This window comes from Drosophila santomea, chromosome 4 (assembly GCF_016746245.2).
Source record: "Drosophila santomea strain STO CAGO 1482 chromosome 4, Prin_Dsan_1.1, whole genome shotgun sequence".
Taxonomy (NCBI): domain Eukaryota; kingdom Metazoa; phylum Arthropoda; class Insecta; order Diptera; family Drosophilidae; genus Drosophila; species Drosophila santomea.
In genome coordinates this window covers 134906-154462 of record NC_053020.2, presented here as the reverse complement: position 1 = coordinate 154462, position 19557 = coordinate 134906, and the positions used below count along the sequence as shown (strand labels likewise).

The following is a 19557-nucleotide window of genomic DNA, read 5'->3' as shown; positions in this document are numbered from 1 at the left end:
CAGGTAGGAGGTAGCGACCTATGTATGTATTATATGTACAATGGGAAAGTTCTTTAAAACACGCCCACAAGTGTTACGTCCTCGAAACTTATCATTGTATTGTTTTTGTATTAATAAGTATCGTATATACTAAATAATTATTTGGCGCCCGATGTGTACAGATCGTATAAAAAACAAGAGAGAACGCTATAGTCGAGTTCCCCGACTATCTGATACCCGTTACTCAGCTAGTGTAAGTGCGAAGGACAGTTTTTGGCGGTTTGTGGGCGTTAGAGTGGGCGTGGCCAAAAGTTTTTTGGCATATAGATAGAAATTTACAAGACTAATACAAAAATGAAAAAATATCAAAACATTTTTCAAAAGTGTGGGCGTGGCAGCTTTGGGCGGTTTGTAAGCGTTAGAGTGGGCGTGGCAAAAAGTTTTTTTGCAAATCGATAGAAATTTACAAGACCAGTTTTGGGCGGTTTGTGGGCGTTAGAGTGGGCGTGGCAACCTGAATCGACAAACTTGCGCTGCGTCTATGTCCCTGGAGTCTGTATACTTAATTTCAACTTTCTAGCTTTAGTAGTTCCTGAGATCTCGACGTTCATACGGACAGACGGACAGACAGACGGACGGACAGACGGACATGGCCAGATCGACTCGGCTACTGATCCTGATCAAGAATATATATACTTTATATGGTCGGAAACGCTTCCTTCTGCCTGTTAAATACTTTTCAACGAATCTAGTATACCCTTTTACTCTACGAGTAACGGGTATAATGATATACAAACATCTACTATGTACAAAACGCATAATGAAGATTTCCGGCTAACATTATTTTTTATTTTTTCTAAACTGTGTAACATCTCATTAGCTATATCTGTACAGCAAATAAAATTAGGTAATAAGCATTTTAATAGTTAGTTTTTATTTTTATGGTTAATATGTTTAGAAGTGTATATGTTCTTCACATTTCTCTTTTCTCATATTGCCTTAAACAAGTCCGGACAAGTGTCCACACAAATATAATATAATATTAAAATATTCTTTTGAAATTGATATAGAGCGCAATCAAGTAGAAGATTATAGTTTCAAAGCACATGACGAGACCGGGAAATATAATAAAAGCTTTGAGTTAGATAACGAAAGTAATTTGTTATATGGCTCTGTCTCGGAAAAAGTATTAGACGAGGCCAGGTACAATCTTGCCACTCATGTTATGTCAAATGGAGTGGAACTAATAATTGCCGACGAAAAGGGGAAACATATTGAAAATCTAGCGATGGCCACCCAAAATGCAAACAGTAATTATCGTCAACATATTTTAAAAACCTTACGATCCGAGAAGCCTTTGACATTGGCCCCAAGTACGTTACAAAATCAGATGATTTTAACATTGCCTTTAATTAAACAGGTAAGAGTTTTCTACACGATATCGAAAATTTAACAAGTCTTATTTACTAATTCCATAGAAAACACTTATTGTTCCCAAAAACGTATTTGTAAGAAAAATTTGTCTAACTACTTACAAATATCACACAACCAATGTGGAAAATGGAAGTTTTCATTTGGTTACCAAAAACATGGTTATTACCAACAGTTTTACTGAAGAGCAAAATTACCTTCATGCAAGTAACTCGATGATAGCAGACGTAATTTTCTCAAGGGTAAGACAATAAGCTTATATTATATTTTTCGTCAAATAATGTATATGAAACTCAGACTCCAGATATAGGAGTTGGTATGTTTCCAACAAATTATCACTATTTAAACACAATTGATCGAGGACAGTTGACTCCAATGATAGTCACATCAAAAGATACTGTCACAAACACAATTACGAAAACAAAGCAGTCCTTGGCTCTTCCACATTCAACCATAGATATTTCACCTAGCACAAACACATACTTTAGTTACATATTATTAACTACAACCGTATATGATAATTTTGGAACTCCAACATATATCTCAAGTAAAAAAAATCTCACTCAAGTAGTTATTACAGAGCCCCTTCCAGTTACCACTTCCGCTTACATGAATACAGAAGTAACTAAAATTGTTTCGAGCGTGAAACAATCAAATAATTCATCTACTTTTGCAATGAGTTATAACGAATCTGACTATCTTAGGATATATTCAACAAAAGCCTTGTTAGAAACACTAACTTTTTGCTCAAGTATGTATAATTCTAATTTGACCATTTTAAAGGAATCATGTAAAAGGGATCTAAGAGTTCCCAACCATCAATTAATGCGTCACACTCACTTTATAAAACATATAATAACGGATACCGTTAATAGTTCGCTATTAGGCTTAAATATTTTGCTTTCTTTAAAATCGAAACTTTTGATTAAAAAGAGAAAACATCAACGCCAAAGTATTGTTACAATGGTCACATTGCTGCCAGGTGAAATTATTCGAGTAACGGGTGTCTATATCTTCCAAACAACACCCAATTTAAGCAATTTGGCCACGTCGAAGAAACAGAATATATATATAAGTTCAGCAATGAGTTTACACAGCGCTACGTTAATAAGTAGTGAGCGAAAACCAACTTTAAGTACTAAGAAAAGTGACTTTTATGAGAATTTTAGCAACGTCTTGAAAAAACCAAGCCTCTTTAACAATACAGATTTAATATTATTGGAGTCTGAAAATAGCGAAGTATATATACAAACTAAAAATAAATTAATGCAATCGCGGCTTAGTTCTGTAACATCCCAAACCAGTACTATTGAGAAAATTGGCTTGGAAAGTTTTCGTCCTGTGCTAAATGTTGTGGCACACTTATTAAAAAAACAGTTAATCAATTTACAGAAAGAACAGACGTACAACCAAACGTATAAAAAAGGATGGCCAAAATCTAATAGTGTTCAAAGCCAAACTATATCAGCAGTTATTAAAAAACCAGTATATATACCATTGGCCCAAAACGAGTATGAAGAAATAAAATTAAAAAGCGATACTCCAGACAAACTAAATATTAATTCATTACATATATATCCACTGAGGATGGACTTAGTAACGAAAACAAAAAAAATAACACCTCGCCAAGAGCATGTAGTATCGTCAAAGATATATGAAAACGAATTAATGAATAAGGGAATTCCTATAAGGCCTGGAGAAGTCATAACGGCCAGCGCCAATGTTATTTTTGGAATTCCAAATATAAATGTCGGAGTATTCCACACATTGTTTATCAGAAATACAACCGCAGTAAACAATCGTCCCTCAATATCGCTAAAATCATTGTACTTAAATAATCCAATTAATTCCAATATTTTGGATAATTATAATAATTCATACAATAAAAGAACTTATATAGAGTATGCTAGTATATTAAAACCGCCTTCAATACTAATAAATCCTCAAAAACAAGTAAAGAGTGCAACACTTAATTCCCAATTTGACCAGAAACCAATAATTGATCCAATAATTGACCTTAATACTGCATTTTACAACCATCATATCCTAGACATATTTCGGATACCACAAATAATGGTTACAAGTCTGCCAGTTTCTGAAAGTTATTTTGCCATGTCAAATACTACTGAATATTTCTTTAGTCAAGACGGTCATCAAAACCCCATAAAATCGTCGTTATCCAATGTTACGCCCCTAATCATAACTACACCGTCAAATGCTCAACAAATAAAATTACAAAATAATGTAATTAGCCATACTATTCAAATGCATGCCCGTCCACTGACTTTCAAAAAGGAATCTGATAGCATTCCGGGAGCGACAACCGTAAAATTATATACCGATACTTTTTTTATGCCACATATAAAAATACCTCTAAGCGACGAAAAAATTAATGTTCATATAACATCCAATAGCAACAATAAGTTAGACCCCGATAAATATAACAAAGTTAAATTTCAAGGAATTTCCATTGAAAATATGAAGAAACCAAATAAAATAACCACATATGCCCCCGTTTTTCAAAATAATTTTCCTTCCCAACCAACTGCTGGACTGGATAGCATGCATAATGGTAAACAAACAAGATATAAAAATGGAGCTCCTAATCAAAAAGTGAAACCTTTTTCAAAGCCAGATCAAACAGCAGAGTACTCAAACGAATCATCCCGTGTTTTGAAGTTTAAAATCACTAAGAAAAATAATATTTTCGGCAACGCTGCATCGAACAAAAGGTTCTCAGTGATAACCACAAATTCGGTGTCTCCTACCAAAAAGTATTGCTCTGAAATTTTGTGTGAGCTATTTCTTGCAATAAATGCAAATTCACATATTAAACACTTTACAAGACATGCATCTGATTCTGAAAACATTACAATTGTTCTGAGAACAACAAACTTCAGCGCTAACTGCTCATCTGTGTCTAGTAAATATATTCATTTTTCAAGCTCACTACCTATTTTGAAGGTCCCTTATTCAAAATCAACAGTATCTATAAAGACAAGTTCTCGCGTGTTAACGTCGATAAATGATATCAATCTGCAAACATCAAACTTGGAACTTCCAAATAGTTTTCTATACAATTTAGGTTCATTGAACACAATACAAGAGCCGCATTTTGAACCTGGTCAAGATTTGCGTAGTGCGACCTTGGGTATCATATGCAATATTAAAGACTGCAAAAATAGTTGGATACAAAAACTAAAGAACGATGATAAAATGCTTGAACCATCTGAAATGATGCAGGATGATTCTTTTTCACAAAAAAGTTCGATCACAGAAAGAACAACGAACTCTTTTAATACGTTGCAAATCACCAAAACTGAAAGTATTGATGCTGAAAAATATATACCTCTTGGGCATTTTGTTGTGAATACTTCGAAAACATATTTAATGAAACCTATATACATTAGTGTTCAGAAAGTACTTATATCTCAAGGCAGTCCCGATGCTAGTATTCTGAATGGGTCAGACTATAACAGGGAGCCATATAACGTAAAGTATGATCTCAGATACTCTGGGACTGCAGATAATTTTGAAATGGAAAATGGCTCAGAGAGGGGGCACACCGATTTTATAAACAAATCGAGCTCGGTAATCTCTAACTCAAACCCAGATCAGATAAGTTATGCCCCCAGCGACTTAAGAAGTATGCCCTTTAGAGCAGATCTAATAGATTCTCTGTCACAGAGAATCGATGTAATAAAACAAAAATCTGATACTGCTTGCCATTCAAAATGCAGATTAAATAAAAATGAAATATGCGTAACCTATGGAAATAGTACCGAAACTTTAGGTATTTGTGAGTGTCGACCTGGTTTTGGACGTATGTTTCTGGATCACCCTTGCAAACGTATGTATTATGATATTATGATATGTATTTAATATGAATATGAATTATTTGTAATCTATTTCAGCTACTTATACGTATGAAATGAGAATTCATGCCAACTGGGCGGAAAGTCACTTATTAAAATTCAGCAATAAAAGAAAAAGTAATTCTTCAATCGAATATCGAAATATTAGTAAAATATTGTTGGAAGCCGCCGATCGCATGGTAATGCAATCTGATTATAGAGATATATTTCACGGTGTGCAACTACTAACAGCTTTGACTCAAACCAAGAACACGTTATTGATCACCTACCTCCTTCAGGTTAGCGTTAAATAAAAACTTATTTAACTTTATATTTATAACATGTTCAATAAATATAGTTATCAGAGAATAGCAATGAGGATCAACTTACAACTGTATTTAAAAAATATTTACGGCAAAGCAACTTTAGTATTGGAGGCACGGGACTGTACACCTCAAGAAAAGGGCTCCAATTCCTTACATTCAAGGGTAACTATTTCGCCTTGACAATTACTTCTTAAAAAATAATGTATTTTAAAATTATAGACTTTGATGAATGTCGCAACAAAAATTTTTATGACTGTTCCCCAAATGCGCAATGTTTTAACTTAATTGGAAGTTACACTTGCAGTTGCAAGGAGGGTTACATAGATATCTTAGAAAACAGCTTACACCCCGGTCGCTATTGCCTAGATAATATAATCGGTTGCGATAAATGTAACTATAACGGCAAATGCGTCAATGATCCGGTTAAAAAGAGCCATCAAGGAATAGCGGTATGCAAGTGCAATGCTTGGTATACCGGAACGAAGTGCCAAATTAACTTGAAAATAATAATACTATTTATTGTTACAAGTGGCGCAATATTGTCTTCTTTGGTTATGTTCCTCTTTTTGCTAATAATCACCAAGCGCAAAAAACAAGTCGATAGGAAAACAAGCCAATTATGGATTGCAGCTTCCTCACTAAATCCAAGTATAACAACCTCAATCAAAATTGGTCGACCATCAGTCCGTAAAAAGGAAAATATTGGCGAAATATGTAAAAACATGACATTAATGTCTAATAAGGTAAGTTTAAGAGTCTTATAGAGTTCAAATAATAATAATTCTGGATTTACCTTACAGAAATATAATGGAGTGAAGAATCATTTCATGAATACAGCAACACATACAAAAACAAGTATGATTCAAACTTACACGAACACGATAGCTTCTAGAAAAGTACACGGTTTAAATATCACACGTGCATTTACACAGCATGACTTTCTACATGGTAGTACCGACCGAAGCCCACAACAAAAAGACCAAAATAACCGTTCTCTTACTCTAAGGATTCCACGAGCAAAATTTAGCTTTCCCGATATTTCTCAAAATTCTTGTTTAAGTCATCATGGTAAAAGATCAAGTATGGATAGTACAAGGCAAGGAGTTGTGCATAAAGATGACGATCGTATGACTGCCTATCGATCCTTAGCCCCAAACTGTAAGCAACATTTAGAATATTTAACGTTATCAGATAATCTTATCTACAGAGGTAGCACTTTAGCCAAAGCTGCACTAGTATCTGCTGGATATGAGGTATCTGCCCTGAATACAGATAAAATAGGATTTGGAACTTCAACGTAAGTTGCTTATTTATTTTATTGTTCAACACATAAAATAATGAAATGTGAATTGAAATTGACTACTATAATATTTTGAGTCTAGTTAGTTGTCAGCAAATGGCTTACTTCAAGCAACAGAATTTTAGTTTGTGAAAGTTTGCAACGCAGAAGTTCAGAGGATTTTAATGTAAATTATATGTTGATTTCCTTAGTATTTCCCATTCGGGTTATATAGAAAAATTTGGTATTGATCAATGTCTCCAAAATTAGTGTTAAAATGTATAAGCCTATAATCATAAATATCTCCATCCTTTTTATACCCGTTACTCGTAGAGTAAAAGGGTATACTAGATTCGTTGAAAAGTATGTAACAGGCAGAAGGAAGCGTTTCCGACCATATAAAGTGTATATATTTTTGATCAGGATCAATAGCCGAGTCGATCTGGCCATGTCCGTCTGTCCGTCCGTATGAACGTCGAGATCTCAGGAACTAGAAAAGCTAGAAAGTTGAGATTTAGCATACAGACTCCAGAGACATAGAAGCAGCGCAAGTTTGTCGATTCATGTTGCCACGCCCACTCTAACGCCCACAAACCGCCCAAAACTGCCACGCCCACACTTTTGAAAAATGTTTTGAAATTTTTTCATTTTTGTATTAGTCTTGTAATTTTCTATCGATTTACCAAAAAACTTTTTGCCACGCCCACTCTAACGCCCTCAAACCGCCCAAAGCTGCTACGCCCACACTTTTGAAAAATGTTTTGATATTTTTTAATTTTTATATTGGTCTTGTAAATTTCTATCGATTTGCCAAAAAACTTTCTGCCACGCCCACTATAACGCCTACAAACCGCCAAAAATTGTGTTTAAGACTCTCCTTCTCCCACTAGCTGAGTAACGGGTATCAGATAGTCGGGGAACTCGACTATAGCGTTCTCTCTTGTTTTAAAATATATCCTTGCAGAGGGTGTACTGATTTCAACACATTAAAGTATATCTCGTCGAAATAGGTATTGACAGTTTTTTAATCGTTTTTTTTTACAAAAACTAGTCTTTTAGTCGTTAAGCTATCTACATGAAACTTTTGTTTTGTGTATACTGCAGATATTGTATAAGCCAAAGACTTTCAAAATTTTTATACCCGTTACTCGTAGAGTAAAAGGGTATACTAGATTCGTTGAAAAGTATGTAACAGGCAGAAGGAAGCGTTTCCGACCATATAAAGTATATATATTCTTGATCAGGATCAATAGCCGAGTCGATTTGGCCATGTCCGTCTGTCCGTCCGTCTGTCCGTCTGTCCGTCTGTCCGTCCGTCTGTCCGTCTGTCTGTCCGTATGAACGTCGAGATCTCAGGAACTACAAAAGCTAGAAAGTTGAGATTAAGCATACAGACTCCAGGGACATAGACGCAGCGCAAGTTTGTCGAATCATGCTGCCACGCCCACTCTAACGCCCACAAACCGCCCAAAACTGCCACGCCCACACTTTTGAAAAATGTTTTGATATTTTTTCATTTTTGTATTGGTGTTGTAAATTTCTATCGATTTGTCAAAAAAAATTTTGCCACGCCCACTCTAACGCCCACAAACCGCCCAAAGCTGCCACGCCCACACTTTTGAAAAATGTTTTGATATTTTTTCATTTTTGTATTAGTCTTCCAAATTTCTATCGATTTGCCAAAGAACTTTTTGCCACGCCCACTCTAACGCCCACAAACCGCCCAAAGCTGCCACGCCCACACTTTTGAAAAATGTTTAGATATTTTTTCATTTTTGTATTAGTCGTCTAAATTTCTATCGATTTGCCAAAAAACTTTTTGCCACGCCCACTCTAACGCCCACAAACCTGCACTTCTACTAGCTGAGTAACGGGTATCAGATAGTCGGGGAACTCGACTATAGCGTTCTCTCTTGTTTTCTTATACTGTGTTGTATACACTTTTACGTGAAAAGTGAAATTTTTTTGCGATCGTATACAAACGCAATTTTTGGGTCATGAAACCTTTGAAATGATGTAAAATACCTCTATTAAGAATCTTTCGTTTAACGACATTTTTAAAAACCAGCTGGGTTACACCCAAAAATAGCTAATTTTTTTACTGGCTCTTTACCAAAATATATAATTTAGATTAGAATAATACTTATTTATTAAAAATATTACGATAAAATTCCTTTTTATATATATTTTTTAGATTAGATGAAAATATTTCCTTTAATGAGGCTTATTCCAACAGCCCAAGCGCATTCAATGAGGTAATGTATTTAATGTATATAGGGCGAAACTATTTTGAATGATGATGTTAACCTCTCAAAAAGGTCTCCAACACAATGACTGAAAGAGATTTGGGTTCAACATTCTTGCTACCACATACACATCTTTATAAGTCCGACAAGGTATGCATTTATTACTGATATTATTTGAGAAATCTCAATTAATTAAACTTATTTCAGATACCATATGGTTTTTCTAGATCGAGTTCTTCATAACTTTTAAAATGGTAATGATTTCAATATTTTATGGGTATAACAGGTTGGAAAAAAAGCAAACAATAATGTCCCTGAGAAGAAAGGACAAATTGGACAGGCCTAAGATATTGGTACTCTAATCTAATCTGATGTGTCTATCAAGTGAAGCTGATCAATATAAAAGGAGGCAAAAATAATTATGTATTTTTTTCACATAATGTATTATTATTGGCGTGTACCAATAAAATATATATAAACAAAAATAATCAGAGCGAAAGGGGACCTTATTGTCGACTACGTCGATATCTGTTGTCTTGTTTTATTTCCTATGGGCATTAACAAGTACAATCGTATCCACTGATTATTTCATCTATTGTAACACCGATCTTCTTTTGTCGTTAACATGACTGCTAAGCACTTTACAAAAGTCAAATAAAACATGTTATTAAAGAAAATTCTTGTGAAAAATCTTATAGTCTTGTTCATATCCTTGCTAAAGCAAGAAACTAGCTATCGGCCGTTGCTGAAAAAATTGCTAGTAATTTATGTAAATGCAATAATTTGGTTTTTTGATTAAGTGATGTACAATACGCATTGTACAAGGTTCAGCCTTTATGCTCTTATTGATAAGAATTGTAAAATAGACAGAGACAGTTTTCAGATACATTTTCTTTTTAAGCAAGAAATAGCAGGACATCTAAAATATATTTTACTAGCCTATAAGGATAAAAGAGCTTTTGATATTTTGCTTATAGGTTCGATGTTAGCAATGAAGAAGATATTTGCGACCAGATTATGATATCTTCTTGAACAGTAACAACAGCCAAGTTAATATAGCCAATGCCGTCGGTTCGTCCGTCCACTCCTGTGCTAGTTTTAAAACAAGAGAGAACGCTATAGTCGAGTTCCCAGATTATCTGATACCCGTTACTCAACTAGTGGAAGTGCGAAAAAGAGTCTTCAACACAGACCGTTTTTGGCGGTTTGTGGGCGTTAGAGTGGGCGTGCCCAAATATATAGATGGCAAATATATAGAAATTTACAAGATTAATAAAAAAATGAAAAAATATCAAAACATTTTTCAAAAGTGTGGGCATGGCAGCTTTGGGCGGTTTGTGGGTGTGGCAAAAAGTTTTTGGCAAATCGATAGAAATTTACAAGACCAATGCAATAACAAGAGAGAACGCTATAGTCGAGTTCCCCGACTATCTGATACCCGTTACTTAGCTAGTGGATGTGCGAAGAAGAAATTTCAACACTGATAGTTTTTTTCGGTTTGTGGGCGTTAGAGTGGGCGTGGCAAAAAGTTTTTTGGCAAATTGATAGAAATTTACAAGACTAATACAAAAATGAAAGAATATCAAAACATTTTTCAAAAGTGTGGGCGTAGCAGCTTTGGGCGGTTTGTGGGCGTTAGAGTGGGCGTGGCAAAATGTTTTTTGGCAAATCGATAAAAATTTACAAGACTAATACAAAAATGAAAAAAAATCAAAGCATTTTTCAAAAGTGTGGGCATGGCAGTTTTGGGCGGTGTGAGGGCGTTAGAGTGGGCGTGGCAACATGAATCGACAAACTTGCGCTGCTTCTATGTCTCTGGAGTCTGTATGCTTATTCTCAACTTTCTAGCTTTTGTAGTTCCTGAGATCTCAGCGTTCATACGGACGGACAGACGGACAGACAGACGGACGGACAGACGGACATGGCCAGATCGACTCGGCTATTGATCCTGATCAAGATTATATATTATTTAAATAGTCGGAAACGCTTTCTGCTGCCTGTTACATACTTTTCAACGAATCTAGTATACCCTTTTACTCTACGAGTAACGGGTATAACTATCGGTACGAAATTTTCCAGTGGGAGCGGCAACATGTCCAATAAACTTGCGCTGCGTCTGTCTCTGGAGTCTGTATGCTTAATCTCAACTTTTTAGGTTTCATAGTTCCTGAGATCTCGACGTTCATACGGGCAGACGAACATGGCCAATTCGACTCGTCTATTGATCCTGATCAAGAATATATATACTTTATATGATCGGAACCGCTTCCTTCATTCTGTTACATACTTCTCAACGAATCTGGTATACCCTTTTACTCTACGAGTAACGGGTAGAAAAAGAAGTGTGGACGAGGTAGTGTTGGACGGTTTGTGAGCTTGGCAACGCCTACAGCGTAGGCGTCATTAGAATCTGCATGCTTAATCTAAGTTTAGCTTAAGTTTCCGAGATCACAGCTTTCATTCGGACAGACAGACGGACGGACATGGCCAGCTCGACTCGGCTTGTGCTAAAAATATAAATACTTTGTGTACAAAGAGAGCTAAATACCTTGCTATTGCTCAGCAGTATTGCTAGATCCGTTTTGAACGTTTTATTACGAGTACATTAAATATATAATTTAAAAAGGGTTAAGTGTTCAAATATTTGTTGGCTTGAATCCTTATCTGGCTACTTGTAGATAAACCAAAAGGTTTAAAACTCAGATACAAAAAAGTGTACGAGTTTTAAAGACAATTTTGAATTACTACACAACTTTAATAGAAATTTTTTCTGTTCTGAGAAAACAGTTAGGGCTACAAGGGCTAAAACAACTTTGAATTTTAATTTTAATTTTTCTAACTTCTTTCGATAATCCCGTATAGCCCTTTCAAATTCCCATTTCTTCAAATTGGCCAACTCTTGGTATATAGCTAGAGGTTTTATAACTTCACCTTTTGAAATATATGCTTATCAAGATACTCAATTTATGCAAACTACTCATAGTAAACCTCGCAGAAAACTTCTTATATCAAACAAAAGCACATCTCGGCGATGTAAGAAAAGAGTGAAGATCGCACCCTCTAATTTTAAATGTTTTGATATAAACAATTGTGACGAAAAATGTTTATACATACATATATCAATACTTGCATATATACATACAAAGTATCTATATTATAAAGGAATATATACATTTAAGCACGTACATGTTGTCTACTTATTAAGATAACTTCATTTTGTCGGAGATTCCTTATATTACCATAAATATGTATGTACGCTACATGCTCGCGTTGATTTGGATTTACGACAATGCTGGTGAAAACCGGGCCAAAGCACAAAGCTTAGCACTGTTTTATTTTTTTTAATGTAACAACTTTCAAAGTGGTATTCAATCCAGCACAAAAGCTTTATCTTAGGTAGCCACTACATATATGTATGAGATACCCATAAGTATAGGTGCGACTGGCCAGTTGGTTTATTTTATTGTGAACTTTCGCCTCATGTAGACTGGCTAATTCCAGTAGTGGTCGTTTTTTGTATTTCTTACTTGGGCCGATATTATTTTACTCGTGTATTATTACAAATTACAAAAATTAAACATCTTTGAAATCTTTAAAATGAGTTTTCATTTTGCTGTATGTGCCCTCATTTTGACAGCCTTGACAGTCTCTCTGTGTGCTGAACAAAAAATTACACAGGATGACGCTACCAAAGCAGGTGAAATACGAATTTTCAAACGCCTTATTCCTGCCGATGTTCTAAGAGGTATGTATGCCAATCATCGTATTTGTAAATAATTAATTAAAAGGTATAAGAACAATATAAGCATTACTGTATCGAAAGAATGTTGAATCTGATACGTTTTGTTCATATTTAGCAAATATGAATAAATCTTACTTGCCAAACCGAATACAACGCTCACACGCTTAAAGTACTTGTCAGTGTGTTCAGATCGGAGCATTAGAAAGCTATTAAAAGTACATTTAAAGTTAATTGAAAAAATACTAGTAAGTAATGCCACATCGTGCGCACGTTTATATGAATTAACTTCAATAGTCAATACTTACAGCAGAGTAATTAGCAATTGCCCTCTTATAAAGTATATATTCTTGATTAGTATCAACAGCCGTGTCAAAAGCCAATAAACTTAGGTGCCACAGAAACCAATGAATAAGAAATTACAGAATTTAACTGTTGAGCAGTTTGTGAGCGTTAAAAAGAGCGTGACTAAAATGTTTTTTGTATTCTGATAGTAATTGTCAAGAGTAACAAGAAAACGAAAAAATATCAAAAAAATATAAAACATTTTCAAAAGTTTGGGCGTGACTTATTTTGATGGAATTGTAGGCTTTAGAGTGGGCGTGACAAAACGTTATTTTCAGCAACTCAATAAAAATGTACAATGAAATCAAAAAAGAAAAAATTTCAGAGCATTTTTCAAATGTGTTGGCTTTGGCTGGTTTGTGGGCGTGGTAACATTTGGAAACTTGCGCTGCATCAATTTCTTTGGAAACTGTATGCTTAATCTTAACATTTTAGCTTAAATAGTTTCTGAGATCTCGACGTTTATACGGACGGACAGACAGACGGACATGGCCAGTTGCGGGTTAAATTTTCCCTCGCACTTCCTTAAAATAAATCTTATAATTTTTTAGATTTTCCGGCAATGTGCTTTGCTTCTACTCGATGTGCCACTGTTGAGCCCGGAAAGTCGTGGGACCTGACTCCATTCTGCGGTCGATCTACTTGTGTTCAAAATGAGGAAAATGATACCAAGTAATTTAAAGAAGAGCTTTATTTATTGTATATATTATAAATTTTAATGAACAAATGTATTTATATGTAGGCTTTTGGAACTCGTAGAAGATTGCGGCCCATTGCCACTGGCAAATGACAAATGTAAACTGGACACAGAAAAGACTAATAAAACCGCATCATTTCCTTATTGCTGCCCCATCTTTTCATGTGACCCCGGTGTTAAATTGGAATACCCCGAGATCGGAAGGGATAATGACAAAAAGAGTGTTGAGTGATTAAAAACGAATTCCGTTGACATATTATGAAAATATGTGTCAATACAATAAAGGCATATGTTTCTTTATTCAGAAAGAAAAGGCTATTTTTGTTCTATAAATGTTAAATATATATACTGCGAAAATGTAATCTAAACTGAAGCATAAAACAATTCATATATTTAGTGACGAAGAGCACCAAAATGTTAATATATCTATAATACATGGACATGAAAATTTAAAATTATAAGCATATTTACTAAAAAGGTACCATATTCCATACCATATTCAAAAGAGAAATAGCATCAGAAACCCCTTCAGTTAGTTTTTACGTGCAAGAGTTTTTTTTGGCATGTCGATTACCATTTTATATCATTTTCTAGGTCATATAATATAGTTTCCGAGAACTCCAAGTTAAACAAGAGAGAACGCTATTGAGTTTCCCCGACTATCTGATACCCGTTACCCAGCTAGTGCAAGTGCAAAGGAGACTCTTCAACACTAACAGTTTTTGGCGCTTTGTGGGCGTGGCAACATGGAAGCGTTCCGACCATATAAAGTATATTTATTTATTTTATTTTATCTTGATCAGGATCAATAGCTGAGTCGATCTGGCCATGTCCGTCTATCCGGAAACTATATTATATGACCTAGAAAACTCCAAATGCTTTCTTCATCCATTCACTGGAGTTTCTTTTCTATGGGGAGCTGATCAGCGTGTACATCTACGCAACAAAAAAGCGAGTGAGTGTGTGTGTGGGAATCAGTGCTTCTCGACTGTATTCAGTGTGATTACCGTCCACAAAAAATCTTTGACAGGGCCAGTCAAAATCGGGCTGCTTCTACGATGCCTGCAGGCGCTCTTGAAATCATTTAAACGCAGCGGTATTCGTTTTCGGCACGTTGGTCGCCTTTTTTGTTATTTTTGAACGCCAGTGAAAGGCTGGGAAGCATTTCCCCTCAAATAAAGTATATATATTCTTGATCACGATCAATAGCCGGGTCGATCCGGAGCTGTCCGTTCGTTCTTTTGGAAAAACACACGCACTCTAACACCCGCAAGCCGCAAAAGCTGCCACGCCCACAATTTTGAAAAATGTTTTGATATTTTTTTTTATTTTTTTATTCGTCTTGTAAATTTCTATCGATTAGCCAAAAACACTTTTTGCCACGCCCACCCTAACGCCCACAAATTGCACAAAACTGTTAGTGTTGAAGTTTCTGCTTCGCACTACCACTAGGTACGTAAAGGGTATCAGATAATCGGTTTTGGACCATTTGCACTCTTATTATGTTATGAGTCGGAAGCAATAGGTCATTGGAAGGACCACTAAGGATTTCTTGTAAATTTATCTTTTTGCCACGCCTACTCTAACACTCACAAACAGCTCAAAATTGAAATTTCTCCCTTGCATTTCCACTATCTGAGTAGCGGGTATTTGATAATCGGGGAACTCGGCATTCTCTCTTGTTTTATTTTTTTCTGATGTAAGCCCAGTTTCAGAGGGATTTTCTTGTTGCACAAGCAGCACACCCTTAAAATGGTGTCAAATACAACTCACACTTTGAGAAAATTGCCAATAAACTGCAGGGGTCGCCAGAGGCAAAGCAAAAAAAAACAAGAGAGAACGGTTTAGTCGAGTTACCCGACTATCTGATACCCGTTACTCAGCTAGTGGAAGCACAAAGGAGAGTCTTCAGCACTGACAGTTTTTGACGCTTTGTGGGCGTTGGAGTGGGCGTGGCAAAAAGTCGATAGAAATTTACAAGATTAATACCAATACAAAAATGAAAAAATATCAAATTATTTTTCAAAAGTGTGGGCGTGTCAGCTTTGGGCGATTTGTGGTTGTTAGAGTGGGCGTGGCAAAAAGTTTTTTGGCAATACAAAAATGAAAAAATATCAAATTATTTTTCAAAAGTGTGGGCGTGGCAGTTTTAGGTGGTTTGTGGGCGTTAGAGTGGGCGTGGCAACATGCTTGACAAACTTGCGCTGCTTCTGTGTCTCTGCAGTTTTTGTAGTTCCTGAGATCTCGACGGACAGACGGCCGGACAGACGGACATGGCCAGATCGACTCGGCTATTGATCCTGATCAAGAATTTATATATACTTTATATGGTCGGAGACGCTTCCTTCTGCCTGTTTTATACTTTTCAACGAATCTAGTATACCCTTTTACTCTACGAGTAACGGGTATAATAACACTTAAGACTCCTAAGTCAGAGTCTTAGACGCTTACTATTTCTTTCGGTAGCCATATTTTGGGTATAGGTATTCGTATTATTAAGAACATATTACGATTTTTAAGAATCCCCTTTTATTGTATTTCAATATTTAAGGGTATTCAACCTACCCTCATTTTAAGTTAATACAAATGTTGAATTTGTATTAAATGTAAACAAAATGTAAGCTTTCTAACTTTAAATAAAATATTTTTAAAATATCGAGCAATATTTGTAGAAATAAAAAAATGTTTTTTGTTTTAAGGATCAATTTTAATGTTCTAAGGACCAATTTTACAATTAAATGAACAATTTGAATGTTTTTTAGGCGTTCCTGCTAATTTTGGAATGCGCCAAAGAAATCAAATCGTCGATCGTACAAGCCCTTTCACTAAAAGATTGTTTAATAACCTTATAAACAAATATATTGAGATTTTGTATTGCATTAGGTTTAGTTTTAATAGTGCGTAACATAAACATCAAGAAGGTTATCTAAAATATCGTCGTTTCTACCGTACTCAGCGCTATCATGCAGGTATTGGAACTGCTCGTCAATGCTGTCAACTATTTGCGGAAAGTGTGTGTAATCATAATTAATTGTTATGTTGCATGGATAGCTTGCAGAGGATACATCAGTTGATACATTTTGGTCTTCTACGATAGTTGAATTTGAAGCAAGCACAGGTGTCGTTTCAGAAAATAAATTTATGTTATTGAATGTGCAGAAATTCTCTTCTCCAGAAATGGCCTGCAAAGTATATTTTTTAAAAGAACACTTATCTTAATATGAATGTTATTAGTCTTACCGTGTTGGTAGTATCTATCTTGTGCGAAAAAAAACAGTTTAAGGTTTGAGAATCTGTTACAAATTGGTCACCGCATGATATAATGTCAAGCTCAGACTTTTTTAAAATGTCCTCTTTATTTATTGTTCGTAACCGTCCTTGTTCATATTGCACATCATTTTCACGAGCGACATTGCGTTTATTATAAGGCACGAACAGTTTTGCTTCTTTTTCTTTAAAGATATTTGCTTCAGTTTTTTCTGGAAGGCTATTTGTCCTTAATTTTTTAACAAGTCTTGACTGATTTTGCTGAGCAGATTTAGGTACTTGTATTTGAGTTAAATGTTCAGAATGGTACCTAGCAGTTTGATTTTGCATTGGATGACTAATTTTTCTATTTCGAATTCGTTTCCGGTCACACTTTTTTGGGTCCACTCCCAACTCCCAGTAACCTCCTTTTCCCTTTTCTTCCCTTTTTCGGTTACGAAAGCAATGGTGCAATGATAAGTTATGCCTAATGGAATTCTATTTAATATTTGTAAAATTATTGGATTATTCTATTCAACACAATTAATAGTACTCACATTCCATTTCTTTCGAACTCTAAAGAATGCAAACTTGGCCTCTATCCAAGAACATAATTGTTGTAATGTTATACGCCCATTCTGTAACATAGCCATTCCAATTATATGTGAATAATTAAACGGCGGTTTCTCGGTCACGTCGGTTTCATATTTGCTAGCTAACTTTTCGTATTCTTTCAAGTCCCTTAAAAATAAAAATAAATTCATATGTATGTATTCTAGGGTATAAATTCAATTATACAAACCTTTTGACTTTATTGATGAAAATTTCAAGGCGTTCTGATGGAGTTGGTCTCTTTATTATAGATTTTTGTGCTTTACCCTCTAAAATTATATGCGATATTTTCTCTGTGTTCTCATTCCTAGAATAAAACATTTTAATTTGTGTTTCTTGGACACTTGGCTTGTAAGTTTGTTCTGCGTATCTTTTCGTATATAAAATTTCGGATGGGTTGGAATCAATGGTTTTTGGCCAAGTTAAATTTTGATTTCTCAAAAGCCAGTTAAGGTTGGTTAGCTCGCGCTCCTCGTCGGAGTCCTCTGCTTCTTGAGAGTAAGGATTCTCTTCTTTACATGATTGTAATGTAATATTCCTTTTTCCCGACGAAGTAAGGTGATATGTCATATCCTGTTTCTAAAATGGTTCAAAAATTTGTGTTTGTATTATTAGAATATATAAGTCAAGAGCCCCTAATAGCGAATTATCCGCCTTCGGAGTGTGATTTCAAACTCGTGTTTATTTTATATTACTAGTGCTGCGAAGGAATTCCAATTCTCTTTCTTATATATATCGGACCAGATTTAATAGGTTCGGCTAACTAGCCGAATTACAATCCTTTTTTAAACATTATCTTTAACAAAATGCCTAATAAGTTTATTCTTCTTTTTGAATATTTTGTTAATTGTTAATTGAAATAAAAATGCCAGCTATCTAGGGCTGAACTCATGAATATTCCTCCGAGTATTCATCCAAAGCGAAAGTGTGATCTATATAAAAATCAATAAAAGTAACTCAATTTGTGGTATGTAAATCAATTGATTTCTAAAGAAACACGCATGCAAATCTGAATTTTCTTGTAAATAAAATAAAAATATGCTACTACTTTTTAACATTTTTTGGGGAAATCAAAAAACAAATGAGTTTTTAAATCCAAAATATCCAAAATAGACTACACAATACATATTAACGCGCTTCAATACTAATATGAAACGGGTATATAAATACATTCGTTTTTCATTATTTAATTGATTTTTTGCTGTCGTTAACATTTTCTAAGTTAAATATGTATTGCAGCATATAGCATATCTCTTTTTTGATGTTAAAGTAGTTTGTATTAATAGGTTTTTTTTCGCTTAAATTTAATTAATTACTTCTTTTTTATTCAACTGTAACTTTTTTTTATTAATATATTATGTTTAGTCCTTTTATATAAACTGTATCGGACGAACTGCTTGAAATGTACTGCAAGACTACTCTCTACCGTTGCACCTGTATCTGTAGTCTATGAGCAACCCTCATTTTTTTCAACATAAATAATTGTTTGAGGTTAGGAAATTGCTCTCGGGCTTATGGTGTCGAAGTGGTTGTCGCTCGGGTGGTCAAGGACTCAAGTAGTCGGACTCGTTTAGTTTGGTTTGGTTTTAAATTTAGTCTGGTTTGATCCACATGCGGACACAAATTCTCTGGCATCTAAAAAAATTCTCAGCAGCAACCCTATTTAGATATACATCTTATTTTCTTTTAAGGTGGACATGGAGTCGTACGTTTGCACTTTATCCACCACTTTTCGTCAAAATCCTCAACTACCTGTCCTTTTACACCCTTATACCCTATATACCCTTAATTTGACCGCAGGTT

The 19557-nt window shown here is 34.9% G+C and overlaps 3 protein-coding genes across 4 annotated transcripts; 2 read left to right on the top strand and 1 right to left on the bottom strand.

Annotated features, from left to right (window-relative positions):
• Positions 1-1369: 1369 nt before the first annotated feature.
• On the top strand, positions 1370-9567 carry LOC120454931. The gene is made up of 11 exons (XM_039640688.1): positions 1370-1399; positions 1458-1652; positions 1708-5260; positions 5325-5563; positions 5623-5752; positions 5810-6333; positions 6391-6748; positions 6812-6887; positions 9064-9124; positions 9188-9265; positions 9323-9567. The coding sequence occupies exons 1-11, from the start codon at positions 1370-1372 to the stop codon at positions 9356-9358; spliced, it is 5280 nt and encodes a 1759-aa protein (XP_039496622.1). The 3' UTR covers positions 9359-9567.
• Positions 9568-12573: 3006 nt separating this feature from the next.
• On the top strand, positions 12574-14351 carry LOC120454830. Its single transcript, XM_039640299.2, has 3 exons — positions 12574-12860; positions 13751-13871; positions 13942-14351. Exons 1-3 carry the CDS (start codon positions 12713-12715, stop codon positions 14126-14128), a joined length of 456 nt encoding a protein of 151 aa, XP_039496233.1. The 5' UTR covers positions 12574-12712; the 3' UTR covers positions 14129-14351.
• Positions 14352-16581: 2230 nt separating this feature from the next.
• Positions 16582-19123, bottom strand: LOC120454867. Of its 2 annotated transcripts, XM_039640419.2 has the most exons (5): positions 18450-18563; positions 17945-18333; positions 17700-17883; positions 17137-17640; positions 16582-17078 (listed from the first exon to the last, which is right to left on the bottom strand). In XM_039640419.2, the coding sequence occupies exons 2-5, from the start codon at positions 18322-18324 to the stop codon at positions 16788-16790; spliced, it is 1359 nt and encodes a 452-aa protein (XP_039496353.1). In that variant the 5' UTR covers positions 18325-18333; positions 18450-18563; the 3' UTR covers positions 16582-16787. The 2 variants fall into 2 exon arrangements, with proteins under 2 accessions (XP_039496353.1, XP_043862430.1); XM_044006495.1 differs by lacking the exons at positions 16582-17078; positions 18450-18563 and adding an exon at positions 19071-19123 and having other exon boundaries at positions 17494-17629.
• Between the last annotated feature and the right edge of the window lie 434 nt (positions 19124-19557).